Genomic DNA, 21316 nt, shown 5'->3' with positions numbered 1-21316 from the left:
AAAAAAAAAAAAAAAAAAAGAAAAAGAGATATCCTGGCCATAGCTGATTGTAGACAGCCCATGAGGGACGTGCTGCCCTCAGAAGCAGACTCCAGTCAGACTCTGTTCCATGCCCAGCTTGCACTGGTAAGCTCCCCTATAGTTTATAACCCCTATGGCCACTTAATGCACCAAGCAGAACAGTCCTTTTGTGTGACCAGAATCCACTTGCCTGCTTGTCAGGGTTCTTTTTGGCACTGAGGATCTCAGATCCTGCACCTATGATCAGAATGCTGCTTAGAAACAGAGGCTTGGAAATAGTGTGTCCAACCGGTGCTCAGTGCAATTGGTTTAATTAACTGAAGTAACATTATTCCTAAGTTCAGTGGTAAAGAAAATTGCCTCCCAAGTCCACGTAGACAGTATTTGAAACACCTATTTAATCTGCGTATTAAAGAGCACTTCATATTTTTAGTCCCCTTCCCTAAGTAGTAATACGAGTTTCCAGTGATTGTTAAAGCACTTATATTTATTTAGAAATCACCTTAAATATTTTGAAATTCAGGTTCTATTCATCCTTATAGCTTCCCATCTCATGCTTAGTAACACTCTAAATATTGAAATGGACGATTAGGATTTATCAGATTCTGGTCTCCCCTGTCCTCCCCCTCCCGAGTCTGCTAACTCTCGGAGCTCATCTCTCACCATTCTGTCCCTTGTTCACTATGCTTTAGGACACTACCCTCTTAAAAAGCAAAGACAGTGGCTTCATCTCAGCCAAACTACACTGACTATTAAACTCCCTGGCACACTTTAGTTGGAACTGATTTGGTGAACTTCAAATGCAAGGGGAAGAGGGGGTTGGAAAACCAGGGGGAGGAAGGACTGCAGAAGCTGTTACCAGCATTTTTTTTGTCTTTTCCTTACAAGAGAAAACAGGCCTTGACATTTCATTGTTATTTTTTAACATAAACCAATGCATGGAATGGTATATATTCTATTTGTAGGCTGCTTGGAAATGTGTTCTTTACCAGTTAGGGGATATAATAACTCCTTATTCGTGAAGGTAAGCAGCAGGTGCAGGCAACCCATCTCTCCGCACTTCTGTCGTGCTCTAATTATGGGACAATCACTGCTTCATTTCCTTTGGGGACTGTGATCTTTGCCGAGAAGAAAAAGGAAAGAAGAATGTCTAAGAGACAGCGGTGCTTTCTAAAGTGAGATGCTCTGCCTCATTTGGAAAGGCCGGGAACAGGTACGTGTGAAATACTATGCTGAGTATAAAAATGATTACTGATTACGATCTGAGTGAGTTCGGTTAGGAAAAAGCCTCTGGAGACCTGAGGTTCTTACACCAAGGGGGTTTGTGTGTAAAGGAGCAGAAGCAGTGAGGTCCATTCTTTTCTCCTCCCCCATCTGGGGTGGAGAGCCACACTTCCTGGCTGAATTTTGGTACATGCCTCGGTTGTGTTGGGGCACACAAAAATTGAGTAACTTGACCCAGTCCTTGCCTTCTAGAATTTTGTATCTATAAAAGGAGATATAACATAATGAAGTGTTCAAGTCTTCATTTGTGTGTACATTTATGTATATCACTAAAACAATGCTCAGCGACTATATTTACCATGAAGTTAAAAACATTCAGAGTTAAGAATTCTTTTTTGCTGTTTTTGGCCGGGGCTGGGTTTGAACCCGCCACCTCTGGCATATGGGCTGGCGCCCTCCTCTTCTGAGCCACAGGCACCACCCAAGAATTCTTTCTTGATGAAAGTATTCAAACAACATAAAGAAAATAAGCTAAATGAAGTCTGATTTTCATGTCTGCAATACCTTTTTACCTAATTCTTGGTCAGAGTTCTGTATTATTAACATCTTCAATATGTCCACGCACCTAAGAACCTGTCTTTATTATATATGAAAGTGTATAATTCACAATATTTAAGCATTCTTTCTTGTGTCAGACATCACAACTAGGAAGACAGACATTTTCAGGTAGACAACACAAGTCTAATATGGAGAGATAAAGCCTTTAAAGAAAAATGTTTAGAGAAATAAAATTGACATATCTGATTATGACATAAAATATCCATTTTTCTTATCTGTGTTTGTCTTTTTTTTTTTTTTTCCTTTTTCTGTGACAGGGTCTTATTCTACTGCTCAGGCTAGAGTGAGGTGGTGTCATCATGGTTCATTGTAACCTCAAACTTCTGGGCTTACGGGATCCTTCTGCCTCACCCTCCCAGGTAGCTGGGACTACAAGTGCATGCCACAACATCCTGCTAATTTTTCCATTTTTTTCAGAAATGAGGTCTCACTATGCTGCTGAGGCTGGTCTCAAAGTTTTGGCCTCAAGTGATCCTGCTGCCCTAGCTTCCCAAAATGCTGGGATTACAGGTATGAGCCACCGCACCAGCCTGATTTCTCTTATCTGTGTTTGCACTGTGTCATGATACAAAAGTAATTGGAACATTACTTTCTTTTTTCTTATTCTTTTTTTAACTTTTTTTTTCTTTTTTTAACAGCATCTCACTCTGTCACCCCAGCTAGAGTCCTATGGCTTCAGCGCAGTTCATAGCAACCTCAAACACCTGGGCGCAAGGATCCTCCTGCCTCAGCCTCTGGAGTAGCTGCAACTATAGGGATTAGACACAATGCCTGGCTAATTTCTATTTTTAGTAGAGACATGGTCTCACTCTTGCTCAGGCTGGTCTTGAACTCCTGAGCTCAGGCGATCCACCTGCCTCAGTCTCCCAGGGTGCTAGAATTACAGGCAGGAGCCACCGCACCCAGCCTTTTTCCTTTTTGAAAAGAAAACTATTTTGTCTGAGAGAGAGAGAGAGAAACCCAGAACACACACAAGACCACAAACCCCTCAGGCATTTAGCAAGTGAATAACTGAATAAACCTCAGCCCGTCCTTTTGCATGAATCACACTGACAAAGTTAGTGTTCACAAATAACTGACAAGTTTTTCTATTTGTCTATTTATCTGCATTTTTAACAATCAGCCACAAACCCTGAGCTTTCACCTTCTGCCCCTGAAGGCCACATCTATTGTGAGGAGGCTTAAAAGTGTTAACACAGGGATAGTCTGCTAAGGTGTTCAAGACAAAGGTATCTGGATATGCGTGCTACAACCACAGACAGTGTCGCTTGCACAGAGATGTCTGACTGAAGGGTTTTCCCTCCAATACAATGGTTAATTCCTTCCACAGAGAAGTCACCAGGTGGCATTTTGCCCGGGAAGGGAAGGGAGCACATACCTTTGTCTGGGCGTCCACGAGAGCCCCTTGGTTTACCAGGACTTCAGCCACATTCACTCTGTCTTCTTGAGCAGCCAAATGCAGTGGGGTCAGGCCACTCTGAAAAAGATGACGGGAGGAAATACAGTCCACACAGCCAAGTTTGAGAAACAGTTTGTCCACTCTAGGAGAGTAAGCCTAGAATTTCTACGTTAAAAACAAATCTGTAGAATACGTGTATATACCATATTATCTTAGCACTGTGGCAACACTGCTGTTTGCAGGCCTAATGAAAAATTTCAAGCATATTAAAAAGTGGAGGTAATACAGTGAAACTTGTGTACTCGTGACAGACCCAGCGAGTCCCAAGATTTTTCTGTATCTGCTTTACCCATCCCTCTTTGTCTTTTCATTCATTTCTTTCTGGCAGTGTTTTAAAGCAAATCTAGACATCATTTTCCCCTATATATTCATCTTTAAAAATTAGAGACATTTTTTACAGAATTATGCAAGAGTTTTAATACCTTACGAATTGCACTAGTTTTAGAAAGAATTAAATAATTTTTTTTTTTGCAGTTTTTGGCCGGGGCTGGGTTTGAACCTGCCACCTCCAGCATATGGGATCAGCATCCTACTCCTTTGAGCCACAGGCGCTGCCCTAAATAATGTTTACAAAGGGAATACTGACATATGGTAGAAATACAGTAGAACCTCCACACTTGACCACCTCCCTACATTGACCACCTTCTTAAGGTGACCTAATGTTCACAGACTGACTGTACCACATGTCCATATCAGTACAGTAGGCCTTGTTCCTTATATCGACCCCCTCTGTATGTTGACCAGTTTGTTACAGGCCCCTGGAGGGTCAACTTACAGCAGTTCTACTGTACTTTCTCCATATTAATACCCAAGGTCTGATACATGTTTTCAGGCTGTTGCTTCTGGGTAGGGCAGCTCACCTGTGAAGTTAGTGTGACTGCTGGATCACAATGATTTCCAGGTCATTTAGATGGTTCAGCAAGACAAAAACAGAATTTGAAACTGACTCAACTAGAGAATTTGCAGAAGGCATGGATGTTCTCACCACCAAGAAAAAAAAATCACTAAGCCTATACTCTGGTTTAAAAAAGCTTCTGTAACTGTAAAACCTTTATTTATTTTTTTCATAAATAATTTCCACTGGGAAGCGAGTTGGTGTAAGTGTTTGCAGATCTTTTCTTTCATCCATTGTGAACACAGAAGTTAGCGTCTAAATCCTGGAGGCATTCTTTCTCCTCCAGCATCTGCGCCAGGAGAATATCAGCCTGTTTTATTTGTCAGAGGAAAGGAGAGAAACAAAGTGCGCTTTAGGAAGGGCACAGAGCCCTCTAGATGTGAAATAGTATTTACTTGTGGGTTGCTGGTGCATGGGAGAAATTATAGGATTAAGAAAGAGTCATTCGCTGGTTGACTTTTTAATAATGTTTACAGAATTGGGGAAGCAGCTCAGTGAAACTGAATACAGGGGAAGTGTAAAAAGGGGGACTGATGCACGCACTTGAGATCCAAGACAAACAAGCCAGGGCCAAAATTGGCACCACCCAAACACTGACATCATCACAGAACAATGTTCCATGCTCTACTTTCGAAAAAAATAACACTTTCAGCCATAACATTTTGTGAAAGTGTCATGGTCACTTAGTCTAAGTTTGAGACTTTTCAACACTCTGAGAATCCTTTACTGAGCGCCTCTCAGCAGCGACTGAGAAACGTGTGCTGGGCACGTGCTTCCCCTCCTTGTGCTCTCGAGTTTATGAGCACGCTGCTCACGTGGCTTACCCGGCTCTGCAGGGAGGCACTTCTGGCTTCCTCAGCCTGCCCTCTTTCCCTGTAGTTTGATGGAAAGATCCAACTACTACACTTATGTGCACACCCTCCATGTGCTCTCCTCTGATTAGAGCAGGATAATCCTGAATTGAAACTGCTTTCTTTTCTGTCTTCCTCAAACCACCGAGGAAGTAACATATCTTTAATCTTTCTGTAACCTGTGTCTACCATCTACTTAATCCACCTACGAATTGATTAAATCACAGGGAAAAGCAAACTTTTTTTAGGGTGAAACAGGATAAATAATTAATGGAATTTTACTTTTATATTAATGGTTTGGATTAAAAAGATACAAAAAAAATTGTAGGTCACAAAAGCCCTATTTGTGTTCAAAAGTTACCTGTTAATCTTTTAGGGGGATTGGACCACTGATCATTTTAAAAAGAGTCCTTATTTGAAACAGAAAAAACATGAACTTAGCATAGCAATAGCTCTATTTAATATTCTTTTAGCTAAAAATATAGCTATTTGTGGTCTGTAAAACCCAGGTAGTAAAATAGGAAGACCATCAGAAGCCAAGTGGAGTCAAATCAAACATTAGCACGTCAGCAGTAACTGCAGTTCATGATCATTTTTCCTGAAATTGGCGAACTTATTGATTACTAGTAAGAAAAAAAAGTGAAAAAAATGAAGTGTTTAGTTTAACATAAATTCTCTTCTCTTTTTCTTTTTGAGACAAAGTCTCACTATATTGCCCACAGTAGAGTGCTGTAATGTCATAGCTTACAGCAACCTCAAACTCTTGGTGAGTGATCCTCTTGCCTCAGCCTCCGGAGTATCTGGGACTACTGGCACCCATCACCAAACCTGGCTGTTTTTAAAAACCGGGTCTCTCTCTTGCTTAGGCTTGTCTCCAACTCCTGAACTCAAGGAATCCACCCATCTCAGCCTCCCAGAGTGGTAAGATTACAGGCGAGAGACACTGAGTCCAGCTCAACATAAATTTTCACGAAAACTAAATCTTTCCTTTATCCATTTTTTTGGTTGTTGTTTTTAGATGAAGTCACCCTCTGTTCTCCAGGCTGGAGTGGTAGCAGTGGCATCAGCATAGCTCACAGCAACTTAAACTCCTGGGTTCAAGTGATCCTCGTACCTCAGCCCCCTTAGTAGCTGGGATGACAGGTGGCGACGCATTACCATACTAGCTCATTTTTCTATTTTTTATAGAGAAAATGTCTTTCTTCTTTCTATCTTGCTCAGGCTGGTCTTGAACTCCTGGCCTCAAGCAATCCTCTTGCCTAGGCCTCCCAAAGTGCTGGGATCACAGAGGTGAGTCGCTGCACCCAGTTACAACTCTGGTTTAATAGTTATTTTTTTTTAGCCAGGAAATAAAATATGTTAAATGGGAAGGTAGGAAGAGGAGGTGGAAGAAGGGTAGAGGGAACAGGGACTAGCTGATGCTTCAAACACTGGCCATGCAGGAAAAATGGATGGAAAACCTGTCATAGAGTCCCTTAAGTAATGAAGTTCTATTGCTTCTCTGTTTCCACATCTGGGCGTATCCGGTACTTTATACAGAAAATGACAACTGAGTAGGGATTTACAGATGCCTTCTTATTAGTTTCCAGGTAATTCAAAATTCTTGCAAGTTCCTTAAGTACCATATGCCAGTTGAGTTTTTAAAATTTCTTTAGAAATATCTCTGTTTTGCATAACTTATTGTGGAAGGTGTCCAGAAATTTCCAGATTTCTCTGGTTTACTAGATATGTCTTTGGTCTTCAGAATTCCCTTGGCTAATTTCTAGACTACTCAAGCAAACACTGAGACTTCTTTTTCTAAACAAAGTATTTTTCTCTAAAATTTTCCTATGACGTCTCAAGTAAATTCAAAGCTAGGTATATATTGTGCCAGTTGACTACAGAATTTTAAAGAAGAAAATAGTCATATGATAGTTTGGCATTAAACTAACTGAAAATGTTCAACTTTGAACTGACTGTTAAGGTACTAGGATTATCTCTGGCAGAATTGATGAAATGTAAGATCCTGGGCTCTCAAGAGGAAATAGACTCTATGAGATGACAGAATGTGCTTTAAGAAAGGAAAGGTCCTCTTATCATTAAGACAAATTAGGTTTTGTAACAAATTATTAAAAGGTTAGTTTATAAACTAGCATATAAACGATAACAAACTTAAAAGCCTAAACAAATCCTAATTGTAATGATTACTTAACATTGCTGTGTGATTCTCACTAATGCTGAGACTTAGACTCCTAAAAGGAATGATTAAAAAGAAAGACAGGAAAAACTCAAATTAGTATACCAGAAAAAATAAATGTTTGCTCTGTGATGATCAAAAAGGATTTTTTTTTTTTTTTATTTTTGAGATTGAGTCTCACTTTGTCACCCTCCGTAGAGTACCATGGCATCATAGCTCATAGCAACCTCAAACTCTTGGGCTCAAGTGATTCTCTTGTCTCAGCTCTCACAGTAGCTGGGACTAGAGTTGCCCGCCACAATGCCTGGCTATTTTTAGAGATAGCGTCTTGCTCTGGCTGAGGCTGGTCTCTAACCTGTGAACTCAGGCAATCCACCCGCCTGGAATTAGAGGTGTGAGCCAACACGCCTAGCCAAAAGGATTTTTAAGATGCTATGTTGGAAAAAAGGTTTCTGCTGATCTTGTCATCCTATATGTCTTTTAGTCAACACAATTTGTTAAGTTATAATTTTTGGAATTCAGATTAGCACAGAGCATTCTTTTGCCAAAATTATGAAAATTCCAAAATTAGGACAACTGTTATTTTTCTGCTGAAAAGAAAGTGCAGAATATTATCTCAGTTAATCCTCATGACATCTCCATGGAATAAATATTGTTATCGCCACTTATTTAATACTGGAGAAGGAAACTGAGGCTAAGAAAGGTGGCATAGCTTGGTTGTTGTATGTTATCTGAACTGGCTTCTTGTTATCTGAAGGCTTGGAAACATCTCGTCTGTGTTTTGGGCAGATCTTAAGCAATTTAGCATACCTAGTTTCTTTGATAAATGCAATGAAAAGCAATAACTTCATAAATATATTTCTGGTCACTTGTGGGCTAAACTTAGACTTCACTTGACAAAACTTGTCCTCTTTTCATTATAATGGGGAGATCAAAGATGAGGCCAGGGGTGTTTGAAGAGCTTAGGGAACAGTCTTCATGAGCTCCTTTAGAACTGCAAATTTACAAGTGAAGACCAGACTTGTAAAGCTAACAACTTTTCCTATCTATTCAGTAAAATAGCTACTCCACATTTCTGTTATTAAAATGAATTATCTCAGGCAGTCGTGTTTCTAATTTGTTTTTGTAACTCTCTCCTCAAAACTGGACAGGCAAGGAATAGAATCCCCCCCAAATGTTTGTGGAATAAAACAACAGGAGCTTCTGTTGGAGCTTCTCATGTGCTATGTTCTGTTAACAATGTTTCCCTTTAAATCATACCTTTTTAAAAAACTTACTTGAAAAACCTTGAGGGGCTCGGCGCCTATAGCTCAACCGGCTAAGGCGCCAGCCACGTACACCTAAGGTGGCGGGTTCGAATCCCCAGCCCGGACCCGCCAAACAACAATGACGGCTGCAACCAAAAAATAGCCGGGCGTTGTGGCGGGCGCCTGTGGTCCCAGCTACTTGGGAGGCGGAGGCAGGAGACTCGCTTGAGCCCAGGAGTTGGAGGTTGCTGTGAGCTGTAATGCCACGGCACTCTGCCCAGGGGGAGAGCTTGAGGCTCTGTCTCAAAAAAAAAAAAAAAAAAAAAAAAAAGAAAAACCTTGAGGACCTCATTTTTATGGTCGTACATATACAGAGTCACATGCATATGGACGCAATTGTATGGTAAATTATTTACCATTCTATTATTTAAACATATTGTTTACAATTTTTGCTATAACGAGTACCACTTTGGTAGACATCTTTGCGCAATATTATACTTTGTATGTTCTATTTGATCCAGATTTTTCATGAGTAGTGACCTTGCTAAGGGGTAAGCTTTTGTTGGGTGCTTTGTCAAGAAACACAGTGGTTACCTTATTGCTCAGGTTCACATTAGCATTTCTACTGAGGAGCAGCGACACCATGTCCACGTGCCCTTCCTGAGCTGCAAGATGGACGGAAGCAATTCCTTGCCGGGTAACTGCGTTGGCATCAGCACCATATTCCAGCAGAGTCGTCGCTATGTCCATCTGGTTCTTTTTGGCAGCGATGTGCAGCGGTGTATAACCATTCTGTCAACACGAATCACTTGGTCACATGTCCGGCAGCGAGATAAAAATGTGTACAGTGCATTTCAAACAGTATACTTCTCTTTCTAGTGGTTGTCTCAGATTGTTTAAAAAATCATGATTAAATAAGCAAACACTGATAAACCAAGCGGTGCCATTAGCATTTTGCCTTTGTGTCCCCCGCATCCCTCAGTAGGGAAGGCAGGAGGATGCAGGTAGCTCAACATGAGTGTGATTAGTTTTCCAAAAGGAATACAGGTTTTCCTTTGACAAGTAGTTAGTTAGTAGGTGCTCAGTAATTATTTGCTTTATTTAAATGGAGGAGCAGAAGAACCTCTCCTAGGAAACAACAGTATGGTATCACTGGGCCCGTTCAAAGCCATTCATTATCCCGTTTCAAAGATCCCTTTAGTTGCTATTGACTGCTTCTAAGTTGACATTTTTAATTTTCGTGGTTGTGAGGACACTATCATCTAACCCAATTTGCCACTCTAAATTTCTTTTTCATGAAACTCCAGTCATTATGCTATGTTTCTGCTGGTCTTGTCATCCTGTGGGTCCTGAAATGGAGGGACAATCCTTCATCCTACCTCACGTTTCTGCCTTGCCTTATGGTGGCAAGAATTCTTTTCCCAGCAGGTCCAGGGGCGAGCTCTATTCACTGGAAATTCAGCTCTAGGGTCACCCCCTCCATTATATCTTTTACCTGTCTAGACTTCCGAGACCTCAATGCCCAGCTCCCTAAACTTATTGACTCTAATCAAAGTATTGGGGACATTTAGTGGCATACTTCTGTTTATATATCTATCTCCTCCATTTGTGGAGGGACCATAGTGCATCATATTTGCCTTTGTATCTCTAGTGCCGCATAGTAACTGGCACATACTGATTAGATGAAGACAGGAATCCTCGGAATTTGAATCAAGTGTTCTAGAGCTTTCAGAACACTCTGGCATGCTTCTTGTGGCTGACCCTTGATGCTTAGATAGGTACAACCAAAATGTCTTTGATAAGCTGTAAATGAGCTGTGCCTTAGGAGACTTCAGAATCCCTTGCCCTGAGAAAGAGTTCTAGGGAGATCTTGCCCTGGTTCATAGTCATCTAAGGGAAAGGTGAGATTACATTTTGACATGGACATGACCCCAACTATTTAAAATATTCATTTGTGCCAATGACAAAATGACAAATGAGAATGGCTATTTTGGTTCCCTATAGACTGGAGGATTTAAAGAAAGAAAATAGAATCTAAAAATTTATATTTGGGAAAATGATCCAAATTTAGACAATGCAACAGTCACAATCTTTCCAAGTCATTTGGCAGGGGCAGAAATAGCACAGAGGGCTACATACTGACTGGCCGTCCTATGGTGACAACAATCTTCACACTCAAGTCACTTACACGTCCTAGTCCAACAGCATTTCTCACTTGAGAAACTCTCTGTAATCAATTGTAGAGCATTTATTAGACTATTGGATATCAACCCATGAAAGTGGAAATGTCCCTTCCAGACTCTTCTGAAACCAACCTCTGCCAAACTGGATGATCCAGGATAAATGAGGATTGTATATTCCTATTTTAATTTTGACCTACTGCCATCTGGAAACCCCAGATGCCCTGAGAAGCATTTGGCCCTCTGCTGGGACACATCCTTCAGAGACCAAAGTCTTCAGAGCCAAATGCTGAGCCTCTCACTGAACCCACTGTTATGGGGAGTGACGGTGGTGGGGGAGCTGTTTCACCCCCCAATACCTCCCCCCGCCCGCAAAGCAGTGCTAAACCAGGAAATGTTAGTCAATACATCTGACACTAACCCCTAGAGCGTTAAATGAGAGATAAAGTCAGGACTCAGCCTCTCATCATGCACCTTGTCCGTTTTTACTTTTATAAGTTAGTGACTTCTCAACCGCTAAACACGGTAAGTCAGTTCAAGAGCCTGTCACACATGACAACCTTCTTCACTACTTCTAATTCTACCAAAACATCCTAGGTCCCAATAAATATTTCTCTCAAGAAGCTTTAGTATTTCTGTAATGCATGCCAAATTGCCAAATTCAGACAAGTTACTCACTACTGCTTAGGGCAGCAGTTCTCAGTCTGTGGGTCACGACTCCTTTGGGAGTTGAACAACCCTTTCACAGGGTCGCCTAAAACCATCCTGCATATCAGATATTTACATTACAATTCATAACAGCAGCAAAATTACAGTTATGAAGTAGCAACAAAAATAATTTTATGGTTTGGGGGGGTCACCACAACATGAGGAACTGTATTACTGGGTTGTGGCATTAGGAAGGTTGAGGACCACTGGCTTAGGGGTGTACGCTCAGCTCCTTAACTGAGATGCAAAACTAACCTGTGGTATTATTTTAGAGTCAGAAGTTCATCTCAGAAATACTTAATTTTTTTTTTTTTTTTGAGACAGAGCCTCAAGCTGTCCCCCTGGGTAGAGTGCCGTGGCATTACAGCTCAGAGCAACCTCCAACTCCTGGGCTCAAGCGAGTCTCCTGCCTCCGCCTCCCAAGTAGCTGGGACCATAGGCGCCCGCCACAACGCCCAGCTATTTTTTGGTTGCAGCTGTCATTGTTGTTTGGCGGGTCCGGGCTGGGGATTCGAACCCGCCACCTTAGGTGTACGTGGCTGGTGCCTTAGCCAGTTGAGCTATAGGCGCCAAGCCAATACTTAATATTTTTAAGTGATAAACAAATAGTTTACCTTGAGACCTAGGATGAAATTTTCAAATTTTTCTAAGTTCTATTTTCTGAAAAGTAAAATGGCTCTCACTTGCCACCCTAAAAATGTCAGACTCATCTATAAAGAATAATAAAATAGTGAGAGATTCAACTGTAGAATAATCTTAATTTCTCTATATTTTTCCTCCTGATATAGAGGACAAGCTGTTCTTGAATTTCACAATGAAAATAAAAGCAAAAGCAATTTAAAATGATCAAGAGTTAATAAATGCTACTTAAATCATACCTATTTATATATTTTTCCAAGAACTTTCATGAACATACTGATGCATATCAATAGATATGTACATTTTGTGGAAGAGAAATTGACACATAATAACTTCGGGCTTACGATCTCTTCCACAATTGGTGTCGAGGTGATACCCGCACTCAAGCCAATCCTCTTAATAGCACAGTGTCCTGTCGCAGCAAGTAGATCAGGCTAAAATGCAGAATAGCAGCCCTTCTACCTTTCAGCACCCTGCATACCTAAAATCCCATCATGTTTTTAGGATATGTGTGAGTGAGAAAATGAATTGGCAATTTTTAAAAAGAGAAGAAAGGGTAAGAAAAAGGCATCACGTATTCTAAGAAAAAGGACAAAAGACACGACTGGTAAGAGTTAACAGTGAGGCTGCTGCTGCCATATCCATATAGCAATCATGCCCTATTGAAGCTGAACCCCTTATTTCTCTCCACTGCCACAATCTGGGCATGCTTCAGCTTCCCTGTAGTATAGGAGGCAGATTGCCTATGCTGGTATCCATCCTGCCTGCTTCTGTAGGAAAAGAACTGCCAATGTACCAGTTGAAGAACTATGGATACACTTCTCAACTTCCATGCAGAAAGAAGTGGCCAAGGAGATGTAAGGAAAATGTGGTTTGGGGAAGCTCCTGGGCAAACCCTGCTGTGCTCAGTTTCCCTTCAGGCTGCTGCTTTCAGAGGATGTGTCAACCTGAACTTCAGCTGTCTCTGGAGGCAAAGACCAAAATGAGACACGAAGAACTTGCTTCAACACCCCAGAAACACTAAACCAACCTACAACTGCCCCTGACTGTTTCTGCCACAAGGCCAATGGAGCCTTATCAGTTTAAATCATTGTAGCTAGGGCTTTTTTTTTTCCTTCCTGTCAGACAGGAACAATTACTAACTGGCTTTGCTCAGGATTATAATCTAAAAATGTCCCTGACCAGTTCCACTGTTCCAGAAGACAGGGATGGTTGGACATGTGCCATAGATGGCATTATCCAGGCTCTTACAGAGGCAACTATGGAACGGAAATGAGAATTGGTGTCCCATGAGAAAACCCAGTGTTTCTCTATGAAAGATATGCCTGAGGCTAATGGGATATTACAAGGAATTACTTAAAGAATTTCTTTCCAACTCTTTGTGAAGAGGTTTTGCAGATATGGAGCTATAAATACTGAGCCTTGTTAGACAAAGGTAAAGCTGGAAACCAACGACAGATATACCCACTATTGCCTTGTCGAAGAGTTATATGTGGATAGAAGGGCAGATGGACCATTTTGCCCTTATTATTTCACAACTCTTGTTGATTCTATACGGCTTATACTAGTTGTGTGAAAATTATTACTGTCATGTGAGGAAAGAATAGTTTACTAATTATGTATTGGTTGCTAACCAAGAACTTGGGATTACTTATTTGTGAGAAAAATAGGCCACATACTTAAGATGAAGATAAACTGAAACAAAATGGACAAACATTAAATTCTGTTACAATTTTTTATCTTTAAAATTATGGCAAAATACATGTGTAAGTCTCACTCTGTTGGTCCAGGCTAGAGTGCTGTGGTCAGCACAGCTCACAGCAACCTCAGATTCCTGGGTTCAAGCAATTCTCCTGCCTCAGCCTCCCAAGTAGCTGGGACTTCAGGCGCCTGCCACAATGCCCCCCTAATTTTTCTATTTTTAGTAGAGATGAGGGTCTTGGTCTTGCTCAGGCTAGAACTCCTGAGCTCATGGGATCCTCCCACCTCCCTCAGAGTACTAGGGTTATGAGGATGAGCCACCATGCCCAGCCTCCGTTTAAAGCATTTAAAAATAATTATGGGTTAATATGAAGTACACACAATTAGGTTAAAGCATTTTTAAGTGTACATGGCAGTAGCACTAAGTGCTATACATTTGTAATGTTCTCCACTCCTCACCATCAAGTGTCTCCAGAGCTTTTCCACTTTCCCAAACTGAGAGTCTACCCATTGAACACTAACTCCCCATTCTCTTCTCCTCTTGACAGTCATCCTCCGACCTCTGTCTCTATGAATTTGAATACTCTGCAGACCTCATGGAAGTAGAATCCATATCTGTCCTTTTGTAACTGGCTTATTTCACTTAGCTCAGTATCTTCCAGGTTTATCCATGTACTGGCGTGTGTCAGAATTACTTTGCTTTAAGGCTAAATAATATTCCACTGTGTAAGTGTGTGTGTGTGTGTGTGTGTGTGTGTGTGCGCATTTTACTTATCTATTCATCTATCAGTGAATATTGGGGCAATTCTTACCCTTTTGTTATTGTGAAAAATACTGTGAATAATGCTATGTCTTTTTATTTTTAAAGATAAAGTTTTACTAAGTCAAGGTATGGCTTTATGGTAGATAAATGTTTATCAGGGTCAGAAATTATCAGAGGGGAAGCTGCATTTACATAAAAAGCAAGTTCGGGAGTTTGATTTTGAATTATAGATTTCAGGGGTACCATCCTGGAGAGGACAGGGCATGAAATAATTAAATGGTTCTAAGAAGAAATACCTGTCAAAGACAACATCCTCTCTAGATGTATAAAAACTTGATGCTGAAACTTTCTCTAAGTATCTAAGATAATCTAGAACAGCCCCTGTTCATTGATCTATACGCACAACTGATTTGATTTAAACCTTAGCTTTAGAGCAGAGCACTGAACCTGCCCACAAATGGAATAGTAAATCAAAGATTTAAGATTAAGATAATAATAAAAATAATAACAGTGAATAACAAAATAATACTGAATCAATGCATTAGGGATATTAAAAAGTCTTCCAACCAACGGTATTTAGGAAAAGAACTAGGCAACGCTGAGACTGTGGTTTGTATCATTTCAGTGTCCTCTGGCCACAGACACCTGCGGTGACAGAGAACTTAAAGCCCTCCATTAGTCTGTCTTTAAATCAACCTTTCAAGATGACATGCCCCTCAGGTCAGAATGCCAGAGCAATAAGGCAGCTGAATACTTTCTTCCCTCGGTAATCTAAATTGTCTCCCGGCCCCAAATCTCCCCTAATAATAAGAATCAAGATTCTCCTTAGCAAGAATAGAAACACACATCCAAAACCTCCCAATCTATTTTATTAACCACAAATAAACCAGGTGAGGCAACGTCTTATGGCTGGGAAAACCTACCACACATTTCTAATTCTGACAAGTCAGAATTGTCCTACTCCCTCCAGCTGGGCTTGTGTTTTTAATCTGGCTAAAGACCGCTCCAGCTCCTTTTCCCCTCCAGGCTCCAGGATGTCCTGGATTGTCAAAGAAAATTAATCGACAAGCCAATATTTACTGAGCATCTACCGCGTTGGCTGACTAATCCCAGAAGGCACAGACTTCCTGAGGCGCTTCTCTTGCTGGGGTGTCTTGGTGGTGCCTAACCTAGGAAAGGGCTCCTGGTGGAGCAAATGCAGACCCAGTGCAGAGACTGGGGTCCCGCCCGGCAGTCCCTCGGGCTGTGGAAGTACAGGTACCTTTGCGGCCGTGTGAGGTGAGGCTCCTTGGTCCAAAAGCAGAAGGGCCACTTTCTGATTATCGTAATGTGCAGCTACATGCAGTGGGGTTAGCCCGCTCTGAAAACACGTGCAGAAACAACAACCAGTGTCAAAGGCGTCTTAACACAGAGCCTGGGTTGAGGAAATGGGATTAGATTGGATACAATTTAGAGCAAGTTTACATTCCAGTTTCCACAGTACGTGGAACCCGGCATTCACCTCTGATTTCCCCAGAGTTCTTCCTCCTACTGGGACTTAAATATGGTGTAGTTATAATTTGGGGGGCTGGTGGGAAATGCTAGCAGGTGCCGGAGGTGGCTGGTGACCTCCTACCTTCCCGGCAGCGTCCGGAGATGCGCTTTTCTGTAGCAGGAGGTTGGCTACTTCAAGCTTCCCATATTTTGCTGCCACGTGAAGGGGAGTAAATCCTTTCTGAAAAAGCAGAAACGTAAAATTGATGAGCACTAGAAATGACACAAGGGCACTGCTTTTCTGTGATGGAGGAATTACTCTAATGATGACGAGCAGTTAAGTCCACATTTAAGGACCAAGACTCTGTCCGCTGTAGTCTTCCAGAGTCAGAGAAATTCTCTCCCCTTGGCCACTATAAGTGAATTGAATAATGACCTGGTTCTAGAATAGTGACACCTACTCTACAGGTGAACTGAATAACAACACATGGACAGATATGCAGCAATTAGAAGCTGAGAGCCGAGTGGCTGCCCTCCTGTGCTCCCAACTGCTGTAAGTGTCTGGGAAAGAGCTCCCTTATCAATAGAGATGAGTAAAACATACCAGGATACCCAATCTTGCCCCCTCTGCTGGCTGAGCCATGAGATACCATTAACTGTGGAAATTATCAGGTATCTTGCCAGGGTAAAGTTGGGGAGCCAGATCTGCTGATTATTCCAGGGCTGTTTGGGGGGTTCATATTATGTGAAGAATAAGTTATAGGGTCCTGGACCCAATCTGGAGGGCAAGTCTGGACCTCTCGCAGTCTCCTATCACCAGAGTGGACGTTTTCTCTGCCCTTCCCCCATGTACATGTGTCTTCACGTCTGCTCCATTCTTCAGGAGTCGGAGTCAGAAATTCTCTCCCCTTTGTCACTGCAGTGAACTGAATGATGACACATGGACAGAAGCACAAAAAATAAATGCTGAGAACTGAGTGGATGCTCTCCTGTGCTTCCAATTGCTACAGGGCTCTGTGTATCACTCAGTCAATCAGCAGGCATCATTTGGGAGGGTCCTGAGCACAAGTCAGGGGGATTGGAGGGTCATTACTGCGTTCGACCTGATGAGACTCCAGCAAACTAGAGGCAATGGGCCACTGATGTCATGAAATGTGTGGACACTCAGGACTTGACCACCCATTATATTGTTTCATGTTATTAAATGAGATTCAGGGGCGGTGCCTGTGGCTCAAGGAGGAGGGCGCTGGCCCCATATACTGGAGGTGGTGGGTTAAAAAAAAAAAACCCGAAAAATTTGATCTTAACTCTACTGAAGAGCCCAAAAACATTACAGAAGATGAAGTCTGAAGTTTTATTCAGATAGTTTGCTAAGTATTTGCAATTATCTTTTATAGTGATTACATATTAATTCTTATTTGCATCAAAATGGAAGAATGCAATCCCAATTGCTAGCTTTTTAAGACACAAGCCAATTCATCTTACTATCACGCTTGCCAGGTTTATGTAGTAACACAAAAGAAAAAAAAATAAGCTCTAACTTATACATTCTGCACATTCAGAGAAAATGTATGCTGGGACATTACTCTTAAGACATCAGAGTTGAGATTTAAAAAAATAAAATCTTAGATTAGACAACAATAATGACAACAAAAAGAACAACAAAATAAACCCTCCCAAATTCACCTCCTGATTTGAAAGTATTATAAAAGTAGTTACTGACTGAGCTGTGATAATGTGGTTTGTGTACTTGGCCTTAGCAAGAGAAATCAGTAGCTGTGTTTTATTTTTTTTTTAGTTTTTGGCCGGGGCTGGGTTTGAACCCATCACTTCCAGCATATGGGGCTGGAGCCCTACTCCTTTGAGCCACAGGTGCTGCCCTGTAGCTGTGTTTTTAAACTACCATTTAAGTCTATCAAATAACTTGCAAGAAGTCTCTGACTCTAGGTATCAATAAGGTTTCCATAGAAGATAATGTACTAGGCTGGGCACGGTCTATAGTCCTAGCACTTTGGGAGGCCGAGGCAAGGGGATGACCTGAGCTCAGGAGTTTAAGACTAGTCTGAGCAAGAGTAAACCCTGTCTCTATTAAAAATGGAAAAATTAGCTGAGTGTGGTGGCACTACTTGCCTGTAGTCCCAGGAATTCGAGAGTCTGAGGAAAGAACACTTCCTGAGCCCAGGACTCTGACGTCTGGGCTCTACCCAGTGCAACAGAATGAGACTCTCAAAACGAAACCAAACCACAAATAATATACTGAGAAACTGAAGATAAGCACTCACCCCCAAATATACTCACCTACCCCTCCCCACACCAGGGCTTTGCTGGCTGTGCTAATGGCCTCCCCTAGTGCTGTGCTGTGCTGGGAGCTGTAAGGAGGATGGATTTTGGACACAGCAGGATTCTGCAGCTCACTTTCATACCTTTGTTGTTATAGATAAAGATGCTCCGTGATCCAAAAGGAATGCAGCAACATCTTCATGCCCCTCTCGGGCTGAAAGGTGAAGTGGGGTATAGCCAGAAGTCGTGGCTGCATTTGGAGACGCTCCTTGCTGCAACAGCTGTTGTACTATATCTGCCTTCCCCAGTCGGGCTGAAATGTGGAGTGGGGTTTGGTCATCCTAAAGGCAGAAATGCAAGGCTGATGAGCTGAGAAAACAGTGGTGTCATTATGAAAAGTTCAGGAAACATTAGCTGATTGATGTTAGAGGTACATTCAACTCTTTGATTTAATGCTAAAAAGCAGCTCATTAATTTTTCTTCAAGGTTCAGAAAGTGGAGATGGTGGATCTAAACTCCTTACATAACTTTGGTGTGACCTATTAATCCGAAAACTGTTCTATCCATAAATGACTCCCACCACTATCTGAGAGCATGAGTGTTTAATCTCTAATGACCCTTTTTTTGAAAGATGGGGGAATATATCCTCGTAAAGCTCACTTACCCCTCCACCAGTTACTGTGCCCTCACACAGAATGAATTACGTCATTGGTTCTGCTTTCCCATAGTTCCATGTGTTGACCACCTTTGCATGTTGACCAGTCTGTTACAGTTCCTTGGGTGGTCAACTTAACAGAGGCTCTATTTGTAATTGAGTGGACAAATGTGGAAGAAAGGGCCTTTTATTTTTAGAATATTACTTGGGTGGAGATTTGGGAGGTTGTTCACTATTTTTAAAAAGTCTTCTTGAAAGACTTGAAAGGTTTTACGGAAATCAAAGGGTTTTTCCTCAGTCATAGCAAACGCTGGGAGGCATCGCCTTACCTTAGCTTTGGCTTCCACCTGAGCGCCATCTTGGACCAGGTACCGCACGACTTCAGCCTGGCCGGACCGAGCTGCCATGTGCAGGGCCGTCTCTCCTCTCTGGGAACAGGAGCCAAAGTAAATTAACTGCCACTCTGAAGAAGAGCGGGGTATTTTGTTTGGTGTGTTGGCGTGGGTTATGATGGACTTTTTTTAAAAAAATAAAAAAATAATCCTAAGCATTTCCTTATTGAAAAGATAGGAAACCAAATATATAAGGCTCTCACAGGAATCCGATCCACCATGGAAAGCACTCTGTTGTAACCCTGAGTAGCCTAGTCGTCCCCAGTATCAGAGACGTTGCTCAGTGATCTATAATACGACCTTACTGGCCCTGCGAAAGCCCGAGCTTGCAGGGGCCAAGCAGAAGGGTCAGTGATGACCCAGCAGGGCAGTGAGGGGAGGGGGTGCTCCACAAGAGAGCCTCATGGCTGCCCTGAAGGGGGGGGCCTCTGCCAGCACCTGCCCATTGCTGCTGATGCTGGTGGGACGCCCTTTCAGGCCATATCTTTTCGCTTTGCAAAATGGTGGCAGTCTGGATGTTTGTGCAAATTTCCCAATTCTTAAAAGCTGCCCATAAAATCATAATTAAAAACAAAATGCTGCATAGCAGCATAAACACAGCCAAGGGCCAGATCTGTCCACTGTTGGTTTGCGTTCCCTGCTTTATCTGAACAGTTCGGTGTCCGAGTCATTAATCATTAGTCATTATCTCTGAGAAGTCATTTTCTTTGCCCCTGGACCTCCCCTCTCCCCACATTTTCACCAAAAAGATTTTAATTCAGGCTATACATTTGTCTAATAAACAATACAGGAAATGTGGATACACTGAAATGTAAAAGTAATTAAAATATGTATAATTTTCTCACACAAGGCATGTCCACTTAATCTGGTAATTGAACTGCGGTTGATAGGCTGTCTACCTCCATGGAAGGATGTACCAAGACAGACTTCACAGCAATCCTGCTATTGTGTTTGTTAGAAAGGTGCTCGGGACGCTGTCCAGTACACTGACCAGTGTTCTCTGTATGAAGGAGAATATTCCCTGGAATTTGTGCCAGGAAAGAGTGTATTTCAGCTGAGAGGCTGACTGGGGCTGCAGGAAGATACAGATCCTCCCTGGGGAGGCCTGTCCTCAGGGTGAAGGTGAAGGTGCAGGGCCTCCCAGCATGGCCCTGATTTTTACATCGTTAGTGCTCATAGGTCCAATGTGGATTATGCTTGTGGTCCTGTATGCTAATATTATAATATCAAGTTTGGAATCCTGTAAAATAATTCTAATGCCACATACAGACTTAGGGTGTTAAGTTATTGCTCTGGTATTTATTCTGAAGTGAGTTTCTTGGTTCTAAAAAAGCAATGCTTTGCATAACAAAATATCATCCAATAATCTATGAACTCAAGAGTCCCCTGGACTTGCTGTAACATGGTCAGGCACACTAAAGACAGATTACTTTGAAGTTACTTGAAAGTAACTTACCAAGGATAGTGTCTGAACCACGTCAACACACAGTACTTTTTAGTACTTCTGCATAGAAAAATTCCCCTTCCACACTTTATTTTTTAAAGCATGATAACCAGTAGTAATGTATCTATAAGGTTTATGACATAGTTTATAAATCCTAACAGTTTATGACTAACTAGTAACTGGAAAGGTCTTGCCTCCCAAGTAAAGGAAACCAAAGGTGTTCTCACATTCTGACCTTTTAAGCAGTCAAATGAAATGATAATTTAATTATAATTTTTTAAAAAGCAGATAAAAATGACCTTGGCCTGTCTCTTAGATACTCACAATTGGACTTTTTCTGTTAAAAGAATACCTACCACGTTGGTGGTGTTTGGTGAGGCTCCATGATGCATTAGTTGAGATACAATATTTACATGCCCCATGAAGGCAGCAACATGGATTGGGGTAAGGCCCGACTGTGGAGAAAAGAAAGAAATGTGGTTTTGTTGGCTTATCGTGAAAAAGATTTATCTGCATGTCTGCCATCCCCATGCATCTATCCATCTATGCATCCATCCATGCATCTATCCATTCATCCATCCATGCATCCA

General features: G+C 41.7%; 1 protein-coding gene across 7 annotated transcripts in view; it reads right to left on the bottom strand.

Annotated features, from left to right (window-relative positions):
• The window catches only part of ANK3 (ankyrin 3), a 327889-nt gene that overhangs the window by 133590 nt on the left and 172983 nt on the right, over positions 1-21316 (bottom strand). For all 7 annotated transcript variants that reach the window (XM_003783638.3, XM_023509551.1, XM_023509546.1 and 4 more), the window contains 7 exons: positions 21083-21181; positions 19220-19318; positions 18379-18576; positions 16098-16196; positions 15744-15842; positions 9086-9283; positions 3242-3340 (listed from right to left, as the gene is read on the bottom strand). In XM_003783638.3, the coding sequence (XP_003783686.1) occupies positions 3242-3340; positions 9086-9283; positions 15744-15842; positions 16098-16196; positions 18379-18576; positions 19220-19318; positions 21083-21181 (891 nt within the window). The remainder of the gene's footprint in view (positions 1-3241; positions 3341-9085; positions 9284-15743; positions 15843-16097; positions 16197-18378; positions 18577-19219; positions 19319-21082; positions 21182-21316) is intronic.

Source organism: Otolemur garnettii, unplaced genomic scaffold (assembly GCF_000181295.1).
Source record: "Otolemur garnettii isolate 467f Iridium unplaced genomic scaffold, OtoGar3 scaffold00008, whole genome shotgun sequence".
Taxonomy (NCBI): domain Eukaryota; kingdom Metazoa; phylum Chordata; class Mammalia; order Primates; family Galagidae; genus Otolemur; species Otolemur garnettii.
Note: the sequence above shows the minus strand (reverse complement) of the source record. Positions and strands in the feature narration are given on the sequence as shown.